Source organism: Lissotriton helveticus, chromosome 2_1 (assembly GCF_964261635.1).
Source record: "Lissotriton helveticus chromosome 2_1, aLisHel1.1, whole genome shotgun sequence".
Classification (NCBI taxonomy): domain Eukaryota; kingdom Metazoa; phylum Chordata; class Amphibia; order Caudata; family Salamandridae; genus Lissotriton; species Lissotriton helveticus.
The window spans coordinates 804,610,719-804,630,575 of record NC_136059.1 but is presented as its reverse complement, the minus strand read 5'-3'; the positions used below and the strand labels follow the sequence as shown (position 1 = coordinate 804,630,575).

Genomic DNA, 19,857 nt, shown 5'->3' with positions numbered 1-19,857 from the left:
CCAGATAAAGACATAATAGTGACACTTGATGTGGAATCACTTTATAGCAATATTCTTTTGAAAGAAGCTATGGAAGCTACTGACTGGTTTATTGACAAATATAATCTGATATGTCCCAAAGCTTTCATTCTCTCTTGTCTCCATATCATGTTAACAGAAAATATCTTTGAATTTGGCCCCACCCTGTATCGTCAGGTTAAGGGTGTCAGCATGGGCGCTTCGGTTGCTCCGTCCATTGTAATATTTATATGGCGGCCAATGAAGAAAAATTCATATATAATGAAGTGGCGCCATTTTTTGAATCCGTCTCCCATTGGTCCAGATACATTGATGATATCTTTTTTATCTGGACCAATGGGAGAGAGTCCATTTTTAAATTTTTTGAGTTGGCTTAATTTAACAGATACCAACCTTAAATTCACGGCACATATCAGCACAGAGATAGTGGAATTTTGGGATATTTTAATCAGACATAATGATGGCAAATTGGAAGTGGATTTATACATTAAATCTACTGCAAGGAATACCTTGCTCCACTTCCGTAGTTTTCACCAGAGAAATCAGAAACAAGGCATTCCCTTCTCCCAATTCCTTAGAGTCCGAAGGAATTGTACCAACCTGGCGGACTATGACAGACAAGCTGCCATCATGAGGACTAAATTTCTAGACAGAAGATACCCTCACCGGTTGGTGAGGGATTCCTATAAGAGAGCGAGGTTTTTCGACCGTGATCATTTGCTCAAATCTAAAGTTAATAAAGAGAACTCACAGTTAGTGTGCGTGACGAAACACTCCACTCTTGATGGAAAGATCAAACAGATCTTCAATGCCAACTGGCATATTTTAAACAGCAATCTCACCCAAGGTCCAAAACTACCAAAACATTTGTTTTCCCATCGGCGAAATAGAAATATTAAACAGAATAGTGAAAATTCCAGATTTGTTCAGAAATCAATAGATGGCAATGTGCCTATTAACCCCTTGCATGCTGATGACGGCCCTCAGCCGTCATGCACTACAGTGCTTGTGTGCTGATGACGGCTGGGGGCCGTCATGACCACACCCGCGCTTGGAATGTCCAGCACAGGAGGAGAATCGTGGCAGCATGGAAGTGGTTAAAGGCACAATTAAATGTTCTAATTGCAAATCGTGTGATTCTATCATAGAAGGAGATACTTTTTCTCATAATGGCCATACTGTAAAGGCAACTGAAATGTGGAATTGTAAAACTAAAAATACCATCTATTTTATATTATGTCCTTGTTCCCTAGGATATGTAGGGGAAACTTCCAGGACAATTCAAACTCGAATTACCAAGCATCGTTCCGCAATCAGAACCAAAGAAATTCAAGCCCCCATGGTGAAACACTTTATTGATAAGAATCATAAATCTGATGAATTTCAATGGAGAATACTAGAAAGAATTCGAACATCTGACAATATAGAAGGCCAAAAATAAGAAAAAAAATGCGAAGTTTATTGGATTTTCTTATTGGATACATTCAACCAAGGTCTCAATAGTGAGATACCATGGGAGAATGCTATCATTTAATATTATATAATATAAGAAAATGCAAGATTTTCATTATATACTGAACTTGTTCTACAAATAAGATTTGATGTATACAACAGTCAGTCGCCAAAAAACAGTTTTATTACAGTTGAAGATTTCCTTGACTAAATTAGTTGGTAACATCTTATATCCAATCTTAGTCATGTACTTTGTCTACATTAAATCGACATATATAAGGTGGACCAGTTATCTACTATTTGTTGTAGGAAATGGTATGTTCCTTCAAGTTAAAAGTGGATCTCGTGGTATAATAATGGATTTACTATGGTCATAGTTTATAATTATATTAAGCTCCTGAATATTAATTTATTTTATTTTTTGGATGGCCATATTTGTTAAAATATTATGATCGGCATGTCTTTATCTCAAACATGCTAGCCGACAATCGTTATATGCCATATTTTGTAACACGAGATTTCTCGATGTCGGACTCTGGCTTTGTAAATAAAGTTTTATTTAAACCATTGGTGTTGAATGTAATGTCGATGCCGCGATAGTCTGTTGTTATTGTCTATGACAGACCGATGGCTATTCCAACAAGAACGCCCCTCACGTTACGTTCCCGCATTACGTTTATCTGTAACATGACTATAGTTTTGTGTATTTAAACGTTGTTTAAATGGCTTCCGCGTTATGCTTTTAATCTTCATATCACACGCCGGACGTCTTGCCCTCCCTCGCTTTACTGCACTATGAGGTAACCACTACAATAGAGAACCATTATTATTGTTATCTATTAGAGAATCAATTGTAGAATATAACAACTTGAGCCTTGTTGTTCTTTTCATTTTTTTCAATAATTTTTTTTTCTCATTTCCTTCAGACCGTGAGTTACTTTTATGTAACCACAATAACGCGTAACAAAGACAGAATATCATCTTACTTTGAAGTACCGCGTATACCAGGTAAATCACATCAGTTTTACTTAGTTAGTAGTTTTGGGATTTTATATCATATTAAAGGTCAATAGTCTCTCGTAGCATTATGGCGTCGAGAAAATATATCTAGCAATCTCCCCCAGTATGTTTGCTGTGGTTGGGGTGCTACGTTCAGGACGTATGAGTGTAACTGAAATATAGGTAGCTTCTCCCCCCTTTTTCAGTCTTGTACCGTATCAGTCTATATCGTTCGTTAACAACATCCATATTGGTCAGGCAGTATTTATGTTTTTTCTTCATAGAAATTTCTTTGAGACGTACCACATAGGCCATCCCCGGATTACCGCTTGAACTTTTTGACATATCCATCGTTAAGAGGTAATAAGCCTTATGTGTTTTCCCCAGTTTATCCCTTTCTTCCCTTTTTCTTCCCTCCCTTCACTCTCTTTCCTTTCGTTGCAAACACCGATTAGTGACATACCTGTTGTTTGCTTCACACAGGTCAAGTTTTTATAATACAATTGATATCCGTGTTCATAAATACGAACGGTTCCACGCAGAAGGAGGCATTTATTTGAAGCGATATTGACACATACTTAATGTAAGTGAGGCTATATTATCTTTATGCCACATTAATGGTTTAGGAATAGTTTAGGTTATCCTTTGTACAATGCTGTTCATGGCATCACCTTTATTTCTTGAATTATTAGGTGATACCTAAGGATTTATCTATATATTCCATTGAGATATCCAGTTTTTTATATTCAAATAACACGGCGATTTGCTACCGTCTTTAAAGTAAGTTTTCTGCCTCTTTATCCATTACTTATCATAGAATATAAGTTATTAGATTTAAGAATTTTTGCACTGTTCGAAAATCTTTTTCTTATCTTTTTCTCCCTTTGTTTGTGATAACTAGTCTGATTATGAGCACTTAGATGTTGTTTCTTTAGATAGGAACACGGTATCACTATAGACCAAGATGTGGTCGATGAGGGAAAAGTAAACTTAATTGAATTATGTATTGTTCATACGATTGAATTGTTGTTTTTTACTTGTTGAACTGTCTTTGAAATTCTTTGCTAAGATGTAATCAACATTGAATGATAGCAGCATAAAGATGATGAGAATGAATTATGATGTTATATAAGTCGATATTGATGATCAACAATGTTGAATATTCTTCCTTTTTATAATTTTAGGCATTGTGGCTTGTCCTGAAGAAGGCGTTTTATGTACGCCGAAACAAGCGTCGATAGAATATAGAAAGAGAGCCACTTTTATACAATTTGTATATTTTATTTACTTTTAATGAAATGTGTATGCTAATTGGTACAATATTGTATTATTGTTGATTCTAATTTTATGTTTTATAATTCAAAATACTGTGCCTTGTATATGGTTCTTAATGTTTATTTTCTCCCTTTTATGTATGAAGATATTTGTTATGATGTACCTATAATTGCCTAGGAAGTTTTTTGCTCTCATAATTTCTAGCCCTGTCCTAGGAATTGATAGCATTCCGATTTTCAGGGGGTCCTTGTTTTTCACGTTCACTTTCCTTCAAACGTTTTCATGCCAAACCACACTCAATGTAAAATAATTAGTTTGCCCCCCCCCCCTCGCCAAAAATGACATATTTCCACGAAAAATGTTAAATATTTGAGCCGGCTAACACGTTGTGGCAGAGAGTTCGGTCATGTGCTTCAAGAAACAGATGAAAACCGATATTAGGTATTTTCAATTTATCACCCAAAAAATATACATCATTACTGTAACAAATTGTGTTATTAATTTGGGAGGGGTTATCCTACCAGCTGAATAAGCATAGCCTGGTATGGTTGCAGTGCAGTTCAAAAATAATCTTGCTCAACTCCTGCTAACAAAGGTAGAAGCAGCAAGCAATTCCCTAGAGAACATGTGTTGCGCTCAAGCAAGTACCAAACAAGTTTAAGGCCATGAAAATAACACAATACAATTGCCAAACCAATTTAGAAAAAACAAAAAATTTTAATAAGCATAAAGACAACAAAACAATCAAAATCAGAAAAGAGGAACTGGAGACATGATTTTATTTTGAGTTTCTAAGTCAAAAAGGGCCAATAAATTATAATGGAGTACGTGTGTCGGCAAACCAGTAGGTTTTTTCAAAAAGCCCTCACCCACCAACCTAGTTGGTGGCATGCTTCATCATCGGGCCCTCTCGCTTTGACAGTCTTTTTCCTGTACAAAGCTTCCTTGGGTCACCTGGCAGAGAAAACTTTCACCATCTCACTCACTACACTGCACACTCAGCAAGTATACCAGCTCCGCAGTAATCTGGCGTTGAAGCACACCTGGGACACATTAGGTGTCACTGTGGTGGGCCCGATGATGAAGCATGCCACCAACTAGGTTGGTGGGTGAGGGCTTTTTGAAAAAACCTACTGGTTTGCCGACACACGTACTCCATTGAGTCCCTTTCTCTTGTAACTTAGCTAGTCCTCTTTTGATTTTTGACATATAATAAGGGGGATTCGGACTAGCTTATCTAGTCCTCTCTCTCTCCTTTGATTTAATAATACCAATAAATTATAAAGCATCAGTGGAACGTCACAGGGAATGGTTGACCGGGGAACTAGGCACTATTTCAAGCCAACCGTGAACGCAGGTTTACTGGAGCTCCAAGACATCCAGTAGGACAAGGTATGAAGTTACAGTCCATGAGGTTCTCTTGAAGTCAGGAACATCATCATCCTGCTCCTGCTAAACCCTCCAGTTTTGGTGCTAACAATAGCTCCAAGCGGGAAAAAGTAGGATTTCGGAGCTGCCAGGGTTACTTTGACACTGGAGCATATTTTCTGTGGCCCTCTGGTCCAACGATTTTCCTTAGGAATAGGTAACTTTTTCAGTTGTCTGGATCGCTCCAGTGCACAAGACTCTGGTTTTTATAGTCCATTTCTTTCTCCGTACCTCCGTTTCCTTCATGACCTCCCTCCAGTGCCATCACCCCTGTACCAACGGGCTACAAGAACCTCTGTAGATACTGCCGCACATCCATTATAGTAGATTCAGATCAAGGCATGACAGGATCCTTAGCTAAAGGTTCAGGTCTGACTTTTCCATGCATGTTCTTCCAAGTGGCACCCTCGGCGCGAATAATTCCTGCTTCATTTTTTGATTCTCTTTGTTTTTGCTTTTTTATCTTCATTACAATTGTCTAGTCTCCAAGCTAGAGCTTGCCCACAGAAGCCTTCTCCAGAAATAGGCTCTGTAGTCCTCTCAATCAGATGTTGTCATCATCATACACTGGAAAACAACTAGCACCAACAAGGAATGCTAAACAAGGCAAGAGTGCCAAATTTTCAAATTCAGATGTTGAAGTGTGTCTGAAAACAAAGTGCAACAACTACAGAATATGTTACTCTTTTCTTTATGTTAATGTTCCTGCAGCTTTTGAGCAATCTGCCTGGACCCCTCTGCCTCGGTCACAACATGCCCCTCTTCAGAAAGGCTTTCAATAATACTTGTTTCAATTCTGAGGCTGTATCTTTGCAGGTGGCTGGAAGGCTTAAGAATATAGGGCTTGTTATAATACTGTGATGATGAACAATAATACATGGAATTAAAACTAAGAATTCTGAGAGGGAGGCAAAGTCTCTGCTAAACCTTCAGGGAGAGAGGAAGTGTGTGTGTTAAGATTTGTTTAAAAAAATTGGTGTTCATTGTATTTCCTTTTCTCACATTAGACAATGATGATACAATGACGTTCAGGGTTTCATTTAATAAGCACATACAATGCTACCTGTGTAGAGAGACATTTGTGAAGTTTGTGAGGAGTCTTCAGACCTGCTTTGGCCTCTTGGGGTATCCTTTGGGCCCCAATGTGAAGATTACTGTTCCCTGGAACAGCTTCACTGTATACTGCCCTATCCTTTTAAAATGTGTAACATGTGCGTTAACTTTGATGTAAAAAGCCTTTATAAGGCCTCCAGGATCTTTCAAGCAGGAAGGACTCTATAATGCCAACCTAGATGTGCACTGAAAGGCTCTAAAATGAAGCTGCCAGTTCTTGCCAGGCTCTCTTATGTGAGCCGCTAACGTAGGTTTTCTTTCAAAAAACCTAAATGGTCTGTGAAGCATGTGGGAGCGGATCTGCTGTCTGAGTCTGTCCTATCGCAGTAAGCGGACAGGCAGAGTCAAGCCTGTTAGATATCTTTTTTCTTTTAAACCTTTATTTATCATTTTCGAAACAACAGTACAGTCAGTTAGGTTACATTCGTGCAAGATAAAAAACGTATTGCAATGTGATAGGTACAGCTTTTCAATCATGTGGTCCGATCAGGTACATTATCCATTTAGGCCTTCATAGCATCGCACTAACATACCCTGTATACAAGTGTAAATGCAGACACCGCAGGGGACCATCTGCGCAGTATTATAGTCTAGGCAGCTTCGCTCCCAGGAGACGGACATTTCAGTTTCTATACAGTGGATTGGTTCGCGGGCATGCAAATCAACTGAAAGGTCAGAACCAACCCAACATCCTATGCTAAATATAGACGTGTACTCTATCTACGCCCCAACTCCCGGGACGTCAGCAGCAGGCCCATCACTCGTCGATGCAGTTGTCAACAAATAAGCCTGTAGTGGACCCCAGATGTCTTTAGGCCGGCTGCGTACAGGCAAAAGATCGGCATATAGGCTGTGTTGGTCCTGGCAGTAGAGCATGTCTCCCAGCCATTCCTTAAACTTCGGGGCCCTGCCTCTGCCCCACCTACATGCCACCCTTCGCTTCGCCAGTAACAGGGCCACGTCTATAAACCTCCTAATGGAATTAGGCACTTCCAATGTATACCCCAGTAGCATCACTAGTGGGTCTTCGGCGATCGCACCGTCCGACATGACCTGCAATGCAGCGTGCACCTGTGACCAGTAGTCGTGCACCGCGGGACACTCCCATGCCAGGTGTAAAAAACCCGCACCCTCTGCACGACATCTATCGCACCTGTCAGTAGTCGCCAATTGGAAGCGCAGCTTCCGAACTGGCGTGTAATAGAAGCGTTGCAAAAATGTATAATGTATGATTTTGAGCCTGCAACTAGCAGAGATATTGGCCGTAGCGGAGCAACAGTATTTCCACTGGTCCTCAGTTATTTCTCGGCCTATGTCCAAACTCCACGACTCGCGCGCCGCACTCACCAGCCCGTCGCGTTGTAATCTGATATTATTATATAGACGAGAAACTAGATGGCGACCATCCGACATCAGCATGGCATGCAGTGGCAAGACAAGTTCCGGTTCATTCGGAAAATTTGTTAAAACAGACCTCATCCCTTGTCTCAGTCTGATATAATAAAATACCTCTAAGGGGGTCGGCCTCACATCTCGAAAGAACTGATCCCGAGTGCGAAGCGTACCATCGAGGAATAGATCGCCCCATGTGACAATCTTCAGCCGCTTGCACATCAAGTGAAAACCCGTCTCTTGCAGTAGCGGAAGGAGAGGATGATAGGTTAGCGGCATCGCCGGGGAGTATAAGAACCGGGTGTGGAGAATCCGCGCCACTTTTCCCCACGCGTCTAACGTGCAGGTCACCGCGTTAGGCGGCGTGTCCAAAACTTTCATCGGACCCTGTATTATCCCACTGAGCGGGAGAGGACGCACTATCCAGTCCTCCGCCGCTAACTGCGGCATGAATGGGGTAGGTTTCATCCAGTGATACGCATATTGTGCCTGGGCACTTAAATAGTAGACTTCGAAATCTGGCACATCAAAGCCACCTTTCTCGTACGGCTGTGTCAAAGTGGCCCAGCGTACGCGTGGTTGTTTACCCCCCCAGAACAGGCGTAGGAGTTCCGATCTCAAGCGTTTAAAGAAATAGGTGCCGGGATAATAAGGAATATTTTGGAATAGGTATAAAAATCGCGGCAATACCACCATTTTAATGAGCGATGCTCTACCGGCCATGGAGAGCGGCAGCGACATCCAGCGTGTTACGTTATCAGCCAATTTAGTGATGGCCACTCCGTAATTAAGTCGGATAGTCTCTTCCTTGTCCAGCGACACCACTATGCCCAGATATCAATGCACGATGTACTTAGTGCATCAGTAGGCGGCCTATCTGATGATAATAGGACTTGCGCCTTGTGGACCTCCGGTATCTACTATCAGACTATCGTTTCTAAGAACACGAGAGAGCCCTTTGAATTTAAAGCCAGGCTACGTCTGATTGATTTTTGTGAGATCGATCCATCAAAACCACTGCCTACTGATGCACTAAGTACATCGTGCATTGCAGTTACCAGCCGGCTCCGCCGCTTGGACCTTCGGTTTTTAATTTATTGCATCGACGTGACCCCTTTCTTGAAATCGAAGTGAGACTACGTTAATGTGTTGGATTCATTGGTCTGACTGACGTCTCAGAGTGAAACCGCCTCTTTGACTTACTACGTGACAGTGATTTTTCGCTTCCCTGTAGTTCATCCAATACGAAAGATTCGTGGATACCGGAAAATAATATTCCCTGAGTACTTTGTTCCACCCGTAATTGATGTGACGGGCCCTATGTTGCTGAAAATATAGTTTCACTCTATATTACATTGTATATATACAGATTGAAAGTATTACCAGTCCTGAAGATGGTCTCGTCAAGCATTCTGTAGGAGACCGAAACGTCGACCTCCGCTTTATTCCGCTTGTTTTTTCATTATACTTTTGGGATAGGCGTTTATAGGTTCTGTTGAGTTGTTTGTACATATACTAAGTGTCAACCTGCAGTCCTATATGATTTTCTGTATATCAGATAAACTGTTTTTTTAAAATAATTTTGTGATAAAATCTCTTTTCTATACACCTGGCTTGTGGTTATGTTTGTCATACATGTTGTCTGTTTGGTTTAAATTGAATTTCGTGGAATTGTATTCCGATGAGGATTATTAACTAATTCTTACACAAATCATATTTAAAATCACAAATATTTTTTCTGAACGAATCCCCTTGAAGGCATCTTTACCTTTTCATAGTATCTATGTAGCATTTGTAAAATTCGGCGGGGAGCCCATCCGGGCCTGCCGCCTTGCCATTGCCCAGTGACATGATCGCTTCCCTTATCTCGTCCACCTCTAGCGGTGCTCCTAGAAACGACCTGTGAGCATCACTCAACCAACACAGAGCAATGTCATCTAAAAAACTTCCGTAGTCAGCACCCTCCGTACGTTGGGAAGTGTACAGCTGTCGGTAGTGAGTCAGAAACTCGTCCTGGATCTGTGTCGTATCCTGACATCGTACACCCTCCGGCGTTACAATCTCCAGTATATTTGCACTAAACCGCGGCTGCCGAGTGATTGCTGCCAGTACCTTGCCCGGTCTCTCACCTTCGCAATACCTCTGTGCTGTCCAATATTTACCCCTGAATTTAACTTCCCTCGCTGCCTCTTCTTCATATTCGGAGAGCTTATCCCTGAATGCCATATGCACCTCTGGATCTCCACCCCGTGCCATTTTGAGTTCAAGCTCCTTCAATTCTCTGTCTAGCTTCTCTATTGTCCTCCGGATGTCTCTCAGTACCTCAAATCCCTTAGATACGCTAAACCCACGAATTGTTACCTTGAACGCTTCCCATATCATTTCCACACTATCGACCGATCCCTTATTTCTAGGAAAAAAGGCCTCTATCTCTTCCCCCAGCTCCGTCTTGAATACCGTGTCTAGTAACATTGTGGGGAGCAGCCGCCATGGAGGTCTCGCTGTACCATGTCCCGGCATGCCTACCTGTACCAACACCGGACAATGATCTGAGTACGTTCTGGGTAAATGCGTCACCCTTCCCAATCCCGTGCTGAGTCCCCGCGATATAAAGCAGTAGTCCAGCCTAGCCCAAGTGTTCGCATGTGTTGTGAAGTGGGTCCCCTCCCTATGTTCAGGGTGAGCAAACCGCCAACTATCGACTAAGCCAGCTTCCTCTATTATGCCCAGCAGTACATCCCTCGCCTGTCTATTATACTGGCCACACCCATCAGACCTATCCACCCCAGGCACTAGTGCAACATTAAAATCCCCCCTCCCCATATAATATGTGTAGCATCTATACTCAGCACATGTCCCCAGAGTGTTGTGAAGAATTCCGGTGTGTCAATATTAGGTGCATAACAATTCACAATTACCACAGTATCTGTACCCAATCTGCCCCACAGTATCACATACCGCCCCCCCGGATCCAGAATGTCCCCCAGCACCTGCAGTTTGAGAGATCTTCGTATGAGCAAAGCAGTCCTCCTGGCATATGAGGAATATGATGAAAATCGCCTAATTGCAGCCCACTTACTCGCAAATTTTGGTTCGGAGCGCGGGTGTATATGCGTCTCCTGTAACAGCGCTATCTGCACATTATGCCTGTCTAAATAAGCAATAACATTTCTCCCCTTTCTGGCATCGTTGAGGCCTCTTACATTCCAGGATAATACAGATATCTTATCGGCCACAGTATCCATCAGTACCTGCGTTAAATATCTCTGCAGTGTCTGCCCCTGCTCGTCCAGACCACCACCCTCCCGTACCATACCACAGTAGCCATGTCTTATGTAATCACGCTCGTAACCTCATGCATCCGCCGTCACACACCCCGTCCCGGCCACCCCCCCACTGACACTCCCCAACTCTGTCAGTCAAGAACTCTGTGATAGTAAGCGCCTTAGTCATCCTACTACAACTCGCAAACAGCCCTTCCGACTCATCCCGCCTCTTGTGGAATTCCAACATGGTAGAGCAACAAAGTCCAAGTGCATTGTCAATGGAGCCTGTAAAGGGTTCTACACAAAACATTACAATAGGTGCTTCAAATCTGCCAAATGGGAACACAAAGAATAAGGCCTGAAAAAACAGTCCAGCGCGCGCATATACTAACAGATAACATCCCTTCACCTGGGAGCAGCAGCAAGCACATATTCTTGTCTGACCCATAGTAAGAACATTTCTGAGGCAAGAAGATCTCAGCTCGACCGTAATGAACCCCATCCCACCCACCTCCCACTGAAGCAACCCAAATTTGCCAGCAATCCCGTCCCACCCTCCACCCCTAACAACTAGTAACCACCCCAACAGCTGCAATGCAGTAAACATAACCAATGGGGTACTCCCTGTGGGGGTCATCTAGGGAGACACACAATCACCCCCTACACCTCGCCCTTAGTTCCGTAAGTCCGTAGACAGGCACAGTCTCGGGAAGGGGGTGGTGCCTGAAATACTTTACCACCAGCAGTACAAACGCCCATCCATGGCGTACTCGGTCATCAGTAACGTTACTTCTAGATCAAAGCAGAGCAATAGTCCTAGGCCAAGAGCAGCAGACAAACAATGTGTGGCGCCACCCGGCCCTTTCGTTTAGCCATCCCCATTCACCGAGCGTTCATCGTCTGGAGCCCCATCTTCATCTCCTCGTCGTCCAGAGCGAGTATGACGCAGATATTTCAAGAAGTCGTGTACTTGTTGTGGATTCGTAAAAAAAAATTGTTTGGCCTGATGGGTCACCCTCAGCTTGGCCGGGTATAGCAATGCATAATCGATTTGTAGTGCCCTCAATTTCCTCTTGACCTCTAGAAATGTACGGCGTTGCTCCTGCACCACAGGTGTAAAGTCCGGATAGATAGAGAAGTCGACACCCTCACATGACAGATTCCGGTTGGTGCGTGCCGCTCTTAAAGCAGTGCCTCGATCCCGATAGTTCAAGAGCCGCGCAATGATGGGACGTGGTGGAGCTCCCGGCTTAGGCTGAGGTCCCAGTGATCGATGCGCCCTTTCTACGATAAATTGCTTGGAGAACGCGTCAGGGCCGACAGAAGTATTCTCTCCACGTACTCCTCCATGCGCCCTGTATTGGTGGATTCCGGCACGCCTACCACGCGGATGTTGTTTCGTCGGCTTCGCGCTTCCAATTCCTCGTTCTTGGCAGCAATAACTCTGAGGACGTTGTCCATCCTGGAGAGTTGCGCAGTGTGAGCGGCCGTGGTGTCGTCGCTATCCGAAATCCGTCTCTCCGCTTCCGTGATGCGTTCCTCATGGACATTTATTTTCTGCGCGATGGCGTCCATCCTTGAGGAGATCCGGTCGACCTTGTCCACTATCGTGGCGAACCCTTGTCGCATCTCTTGCATCATCTGTTGCATATCCGCCGGCGCCGAGCCAGACCCAGCCCCGGAGCTCGCCGAGCCGTGGGAGTCCCCCGTGTCCGGTGCATTGCGCTGTCCTTTTTTGGAGACTGCGGAGTCAAAAGAAAGTTTGGATTGTCTGTTATCCGGTTTCCCCATAATGGGCTGCAGTGCGTGTAAGCGAGGGGTAACGGAGCTCTCAGCCCAGGACTAGTCCAAAGAGGTGAAAGGTGAGTATGTAGGACCACAACACAGTGCTCCAGGCCGTCCTCACACCCTATGCCCAAAAGGATTCCAGCCCGTAATGGCCGACGTGGTAGGTAGGCGCCAAAGGAGGTACGACAGCTCACGCGCAGTCCAGGGAGCTCACAGCCTCCCGTGATTCCCAGCAAAAACCGTGGTTAGTGGAACACAGGGGAACAGCACTTGGGCTATGCTGCGAGATCCCAGTGTGCAGCAAGTCCCCTAGAGGGGCAGCCAAAGGCCCAGGACAGCTGTCTGTGCCGAGGTCACCCGGTGTTCAAAGCACACCCACACAGCACAAGCGGTCCAGGGAGTAACGTGGGTCCTCTCCAGTGGGCCAAGGATACAGTCACAACCCCTCAACAGGAAGCACCCCCCTTCAGCACCAACAAGCAGCCCCCACCGCTGCCGGTAGATAGTGTCCAGTTTGCACCCTGCAGAGGAACTCGGGCACAGGAGTAGGGCATCAGTAGGCGGCACCAGGCCAAGTACAACAGTCCAGCAGGGCAGGCGCTTTACCACTGGGGCGTCTCGTCGTGCAGGCAGATTTACTGGAATGTGGCCCAAGGAGAGGCTTATGCAGTCGGCAGCAGTGGAGAGGCAGTGTCACAACCAGCCTGCCGCCCCCGGTCACCGCGCCGCAGCCGCGGCGCCTCCAGATGCAGCAAAAATGCTTTGTGTGGGCCCAGTAGGTCTATCTCTATCCCAGGCGTAGGGCCGCGGATTATAGCCGGGGCGGAGTGGATCCGCCGAGTCTCCTCCGCCAGTGACGAGGACTCGCACGCACCTTCCACCCGACCCGCCGCTCACTCACAGCTCACGCGGCAGGCAGCTGGTGCACCCCTCACCGCCCGCGGCAGTGCGGACCAGGAGACCGAGCGCCCCTCTCCTCCGCCAACAAATTCCGACGGGGCGGGCCGCAGGAGGTCACCACAGGCCGCCCCCAAGCGCCGGCCGGAGCACACAGGTACGGCCACCGCCGAGCAGCGGCACGCGGGGGGGGGGTGGGGGGGGAGGGAGGGTGTTGTAATGTCCTACCGCTCCGTCCTCCGCTCTCTGTCGCACCCGCCTCTCTGTTCAGCGCAGAGCACCTGTCCTCACAAGAGCCCCCGTCGTCCGCCGATGACAGCAGCGGGGCACAGCACCCCTCCAGTGCCCACTCAGGGTTCTTAGGTCCAGCAGCGAGTCAGCTCGGGGGTCAAAGCAACATGGTGTCCGGCGAGGCCTACCCGCCTCGTGGTCAGCCTCGGTCTGCCGTGACTGCGGGACCCGGGTAGCGAATCCAGCGAAGCTCCTGCCCAGCCCTCGGTCTCACTCCACGACGGCTGTAACTTCCAGCCAAAGCCTTCAATCGTCTCCAAACTTTCACCGAGTCTGAATAGCAGCACCAGTTACCAGTGCAACGCGGTTTTGCGGGGTTTGTCGCTGGTGGCACAGGATCATGAGAGGATCATGCAGTCAGGCAGCAGGAGCCTCACTACAGTGCGGCCATTCTGCGTGTGCGCCCTCTAGCGCCCCAAGCCTGTTAGATCTCTATAATCTGTCACAGTCAGTAAGATATGTGTAACAGAAGGGATCGCTTCGCTCCTTAACGCATGAGTCTTGAATATATGTGGAAACCAACAGCCTTTTCTTGAGTATGAGACTTAAACCGGTACAATATCTGTAAACTATATAGTTTACAGCAGAAACATCAGCTCACAGTTCATCAGTCAGGGTTCAGAGATGGCCGTACAATCAAAATGTCCCCACTCAAAAGCCTTAACGGCATCCAACATTCTCTTGATGATGGAGATAAATGTCCCCTTATCCTTCTCAAACTAAAGGCTCAATCATGCTCATCTGATGCTTTACCTATTCAAGCAATGCATTGGTGCCAGAGGCTCGGTCCTTGAATGGGTCGAATCCTATTGATCGAACCACTCCCAAACAGCGAAGTATGAAAGCAAAATATCCAAACCTTCTCAAGTCATTTGTGGTGCTCTTCAAGGTGCCATCTTGGCTCCCACAATCTTTAACAAGCACTGGCACCTACTTGTGCATAATCTGCCATTACAATCGAGAGCCACCACTCATCCACCAGATGACACTCAAATTTACCTTAAAGTCTCTTCTGTTTATGATATTTTGCTGTGTGTCATTCATCTGAGTGCAAACCTAGGAACTGTTTCACACTAAACCTGCAAAAAACATATTTATGTTTTTCTCCCCAAGGTTTGAGAAAGCCTTCACAACAGATTTAATCAGCAACCTTCACCTCTCGGAATTCACCCTGTCACTCGCCCTACAGTCTTTTCTCCTGGGATTACTCTAGAAACAAACATATCCTTGATTCCCCATGTGAACAAACTTGCCAAATCAGCTAACATTTACCGGCACAATTCAAAGAATTTCAAATCACTCTTATCACATCCCTTTTTAAAATCAATAGCTTCTGCCATCATTCTAACTGCAATGATCTTTGGAAACACTGTAGTAGCAGGCACCCCACAGAGTGCTCATACACCACTGAAAACTGTCCTCCATGCAGCAGCAAGACTTAAATCATCTACCCAAAACTGGGCCACATGAAATCTACCTTTCCTGAGTGACACTGTCTTCCAGTGGAAGCCAGAGTAGGGATGGCTGGCATACGGCGCTATCCCCTCTGATTGCCCACACTCTCGGCCTGGTTTCCATGTACAAAATGTCGGGAGGTGTCAGAAATGCAAGAAGTAAAAATAATTTACCTTTCAAGCCACCAGTCTTTAAAAGTACTCATGCTCAGCAGCAACCATTCTCAGGTGCTGCCTCGTTTTTGTGGAACTCACTACCAGCAGACTTAAGAGTAAAACCTGCACTGATGTCTCTTCGTAAACCCCAGAAAAAGTACCTTTTCGAACTGTATCTCTCAGATGAAGTTAATCTATCCTTTGCTAGTGCCTTTCTACCCACCCCTTTATAATACTGCTGCTGTAGCTCTGCATAAATGAGGATTACCGTGCTATTCTGATCTAATTCTCTTATGTCCTCTGCACACTACATATCTTGAAAAGCACTCTCATACCTTCCAATGCATCACACTTTATAAAAGTGTTAAACAAATAAATAATTGAAAGCCTTGCAGATGTGTGTTACCAGGGATGCCTCGGTTGTATAGTATAGCTGGATGAGCCTGGAACCCATGTGTCATTTAAGGGACAGCTTTGCTGCCCCAAGCCCCAGCTCTAGGACTCTGTCTAACCCCGATGGACAGCCTTTCTGTATGCGACAAAAGCCTGCAAGATCCTCAACATGTGGAATAGACTGCTGTCCTAAGCCGAAGTGGTGTGTCTTGACACTTGACAGCTCTGCTGCTAAAACTGGCATTGAACACTCTCCAGCCCAGCAGACGGTTCTGAAGCCTGATCCTATAATATCTATCTGTCTCAGCCTGTAAGAGGTAAAACCCAAGGAGTAGCAGTCCTGTGTGAAGCCTAAGTCTGCATTAAGAAATCTTCAAGCCTAAGAAATAACTTAACGCTGTGTGATTGTCGTAACCTGCAATATAGCGCGGTTCTCTAAAATGACAGCCTATAAGATCTGCTTTGACCAGTCCTAACTGAGAAACAATGCAGCCATTAGTGTACAAACTCCATATATTTAGGTCTGCTCTACAATTACTACATACATTACAAGCTAGAAACTGAATAATTATTCACGTCACGTATTATCTATATGGATTTAGGTGCATTAATAATTCTTTGATTAGTACATTTGAATTGAATAAGCATACAGAAAGGAAAATAAAAGAAGCAATGCTGTGTCTTTGCCTGCTGAGTCATATTGCTTGCCCCTTGCCCCTTGCCCCTTGGGCCTTTAGTGCTTCTTGTATTTGAACCTATTACAAAACATCCGTGTGGTTTTGATACTATTTAGTGATGTGTCAGGAGGTAGTTCTTGGTTCCTAATTGGTGAAGTTGAGGGTAATCTAACATGCTTTTTGGGGAAATCATGTAATACTATGCTATATATAGCAACGATAAGCAGATTTTGTTCAATAAACACGTAGTAGCTGGGTATGTGGCCTCCTCCCGCATATTGCGTGACTATCCACTGGAGCATAGCAGGGGACAGGGGCCCACTAACCACAACTTTCTATTGAGGAAGAGGCACAGAGTGCTATATAGGGTGGGAGATGATCCAGACGGGCTCTGCTCGCGCCCTTGCCAGTACCGGTAAGCTCATGGAGTTAGTGGTGTTGACGATTCCATTTGATTCCTCTTTGGAAGTCAGATCTCATCTCTTCTCCTTTCTTCACTCAGATGCAGATGGGCTCTTCAAACTCTGGTCTCTGATAGTCGGCACATTTGGGCATTTTTGCTGGGCACAGTAAGTGGCAGGTGTGTGTGTCAAGTCATAGGTGTATGCAGTGCAAAGCAGAGAACATGCTGTCAATGCTGGTAACACACTTACCTGCTCCAGTATGAATGATATTGTTTCAAGCACCAAGTGAAGATCTTGCTTTTCTAGTGAAAAGGCTGCTTGGAGCTTCTCTTCCTCGTCCTCGCTGAAACTGCGCTCTGCCTGCAACAGACCATCAGATCAATCTGTTATTCATTGCAGTCCTATCCGAGAGCTGAACCAGGTTTGAAAACATCACGGATATTTCAGAAAACCTTCCCAAAATAAAAATTTGCCATTCAGGAAAAGATCATTTGCTAAGAATATTAAAGTCTATCTATGGTGGGCAATATTTTCAAGGTCTTTCTAATATGTATTTGACAACATTTTCATTCAGGTAATATAAAAAAAAGGATCTAACCTCCAACATCTTAACACAAGTTATTCAGTTTCAATTTCAGCTTTCGGTAATATCAAATATACCTTATTCAAACCCAGGCCAACCATTAGCCTACCCACTCCTTACAGTCAAGGTAGGAGAATAAATTACGAAAGTCAAAGATGATGTCTGCCCCTTTATTAATATAAAGTTTTGGAATTTACAACTGGAACTCAATAAATGATATAATTATGTGCAGTTTACAATAGTCGAGAGAGAAGTTTTTATTTTTGCTTGATTTCCACATATGACATTTTTTCGTATTCACAGTATAATGACATAGAGGCATATCTTTTGCCCAATCTTATTCTGCATCAACAGATGTGTTTTCATTCTCTGATCAGTGATAGTGATTCTTGCTCCTGACACAAAAGCCAAACACACAGGATCATACATAATGTGTTACACCGCTCACTGAAATACAATGTCAAGAAGAAAATGGTACGATTCCGAAGACAATGTAGCAGGGCAGTAATTCTCATCTGTCAAGAGGTTGCCTTAGAGATGTCTATGGAGAGATATTTTTGTTGTTTCATGCACATGTCCGGGAATCTGTCTCCCTTCCAGCACTAGTTGTGTGGTACCTCGTTAAACTCTCTCTTTAACCGTAATTCTTGTACAGCTTCCCGATTTCCAACACTATTTTATCATTATTTTTCAATAAATCGTCTTTTCTCAAAACTTGTTGTGCAAAAGTATCTTCTATTTCTCTGTCATATTCAATTAATTTGCCCATGCCCTATTACCGATTAACCAATGCAATTCGGATCCTGATTGACCTTTCGTCAGGGGGTGTCCTGTTAAGAAAAACAAAGCAAACAGACGGTGATACTACAACGCCTGACGAGGAAACAACACAAACACAACCTAGATGATAACCATACAACACAAGGGATCGCCCCCGCAAAGTATAGAAGATCAACCACCAATAATAGCTCCCACCGCCAAATTTTTTACTCACCAGTCCAGCCTCAAAGGAAAGACCCGAAGAGGCAGGGGGACCCAGACAAAAAGGCGTACTGACAAGGAGACAGAAAAAAACCTGATCATAAACATCTCCAAAAGTTTAATATCTGCAGCTGAAATTAAGGTCTTGCAAAAAGGAACCTGCTTTTTACAACACGACCAAGGAACCCACAAACCTAGCAATTAAACTGAAACCCAAAAGCTCGTTTATGGCTCCCATCAACGACAAAGTTCAAGACATACTTGAATCAGTGGTAAATGAATGTATAAAAACAAAAACAAGAGGACACCGGTTATTAGGGGTAGTTATTGGTACACTGTAACGAAGAACTCATGAAATTTGCACCCAATATCAGAGGGCGACACCCAATAAACACACGAAAGTGTAAATACAAGTCTGTATACCCAAGAGTAAGCGAATAACCAGAGCGCGCATGCTTCCCATTACAAAAGATATTTTTACCGTTCAACACTTTGTTAATAAGAGGGAAGTACGCAAAGATCTCCAGGTCTTCTGTTGGGCAGACCAATAGAAATGTTTCTACTACAGACCTTAATTTCTCTTTTAATGATTAATCAATAAGTTATGCTGGTGTCTACGCTGCATAAAACTCTCCTCCTGTTGTCAAGTTTTCGGATGGAAAGTACCCACACCTATTATGCATTCCCTCAGCTGCATTGCCTCAGCATTCTGGAAGGCCAGGCATTCATCCTGCTTGTATACAACATTCCTCTCTTAAAGACTTTGCTAATCAAGACTTCTTGGCGCTTCAAGTAGGTAACATAAAATGAGCCCTTCCCTTTCCTGGGAGCGGGTCGACTTTGGGGCAATAGGGACACATCCCAAATCTGTAGCCACCCCTGCAAAACTTAAGTGATGGTGTCTGAATGATTCTGAAACCCCCCCTCTGTCCCTTACCCCCCAGGGAGTTTAAGCCACATTCCTGCTGACCCTCTACAAGTTATGTGTTGATGTAGGAAAATATTGATGCAGTATTGACCTTTTTTGTTGTATTTGTACTTTTATTTTCTTTACTGTTATTGATTACATGTATTAAGTGTTACATATTGAGACACTGTTCTTCATGTTTCTTTTTTTTAAATTAATTGAAAGTATCTCATGCCTGCAATATTGTGGAAAAGTGAATCAAAATATTCACCCCCCCAAAAAAATCTTCTCGTGCAAAATTTGATCCTGGGGCATGGATAATCTGGTATCACGCAGGTATGCAAAGGTTTTACAGTTAATCGGGATCCCTTAAAGGTGCGGAT

General features: G+C 44.3%; 1 protein-coding gene across 2 annotated transcripts in view; it reads right to left on the bottom strand.

Moving 5' to 3' along the window:
- COMMD10 (COMM domain containing 10) overlaps positions 1-19,857 on the bottom strand; it is a 1,018,276-nt gene that overhangs the window by 924,627 nt on the left and 73,792 nt on the right. For both annotated transcript variants that reach the window (XM_078675543.1, XM_078675544.1), the window contains exon 3: positions 17,253-17,363. In XM_078675543.1, coding sequence (XP_078531669.1) covers positions 17,253-17,363 — 111 coding nt within the window. The remainder of the gene's footprint in view (positions 1-17,252; positions 17,364-19,857) is intronic.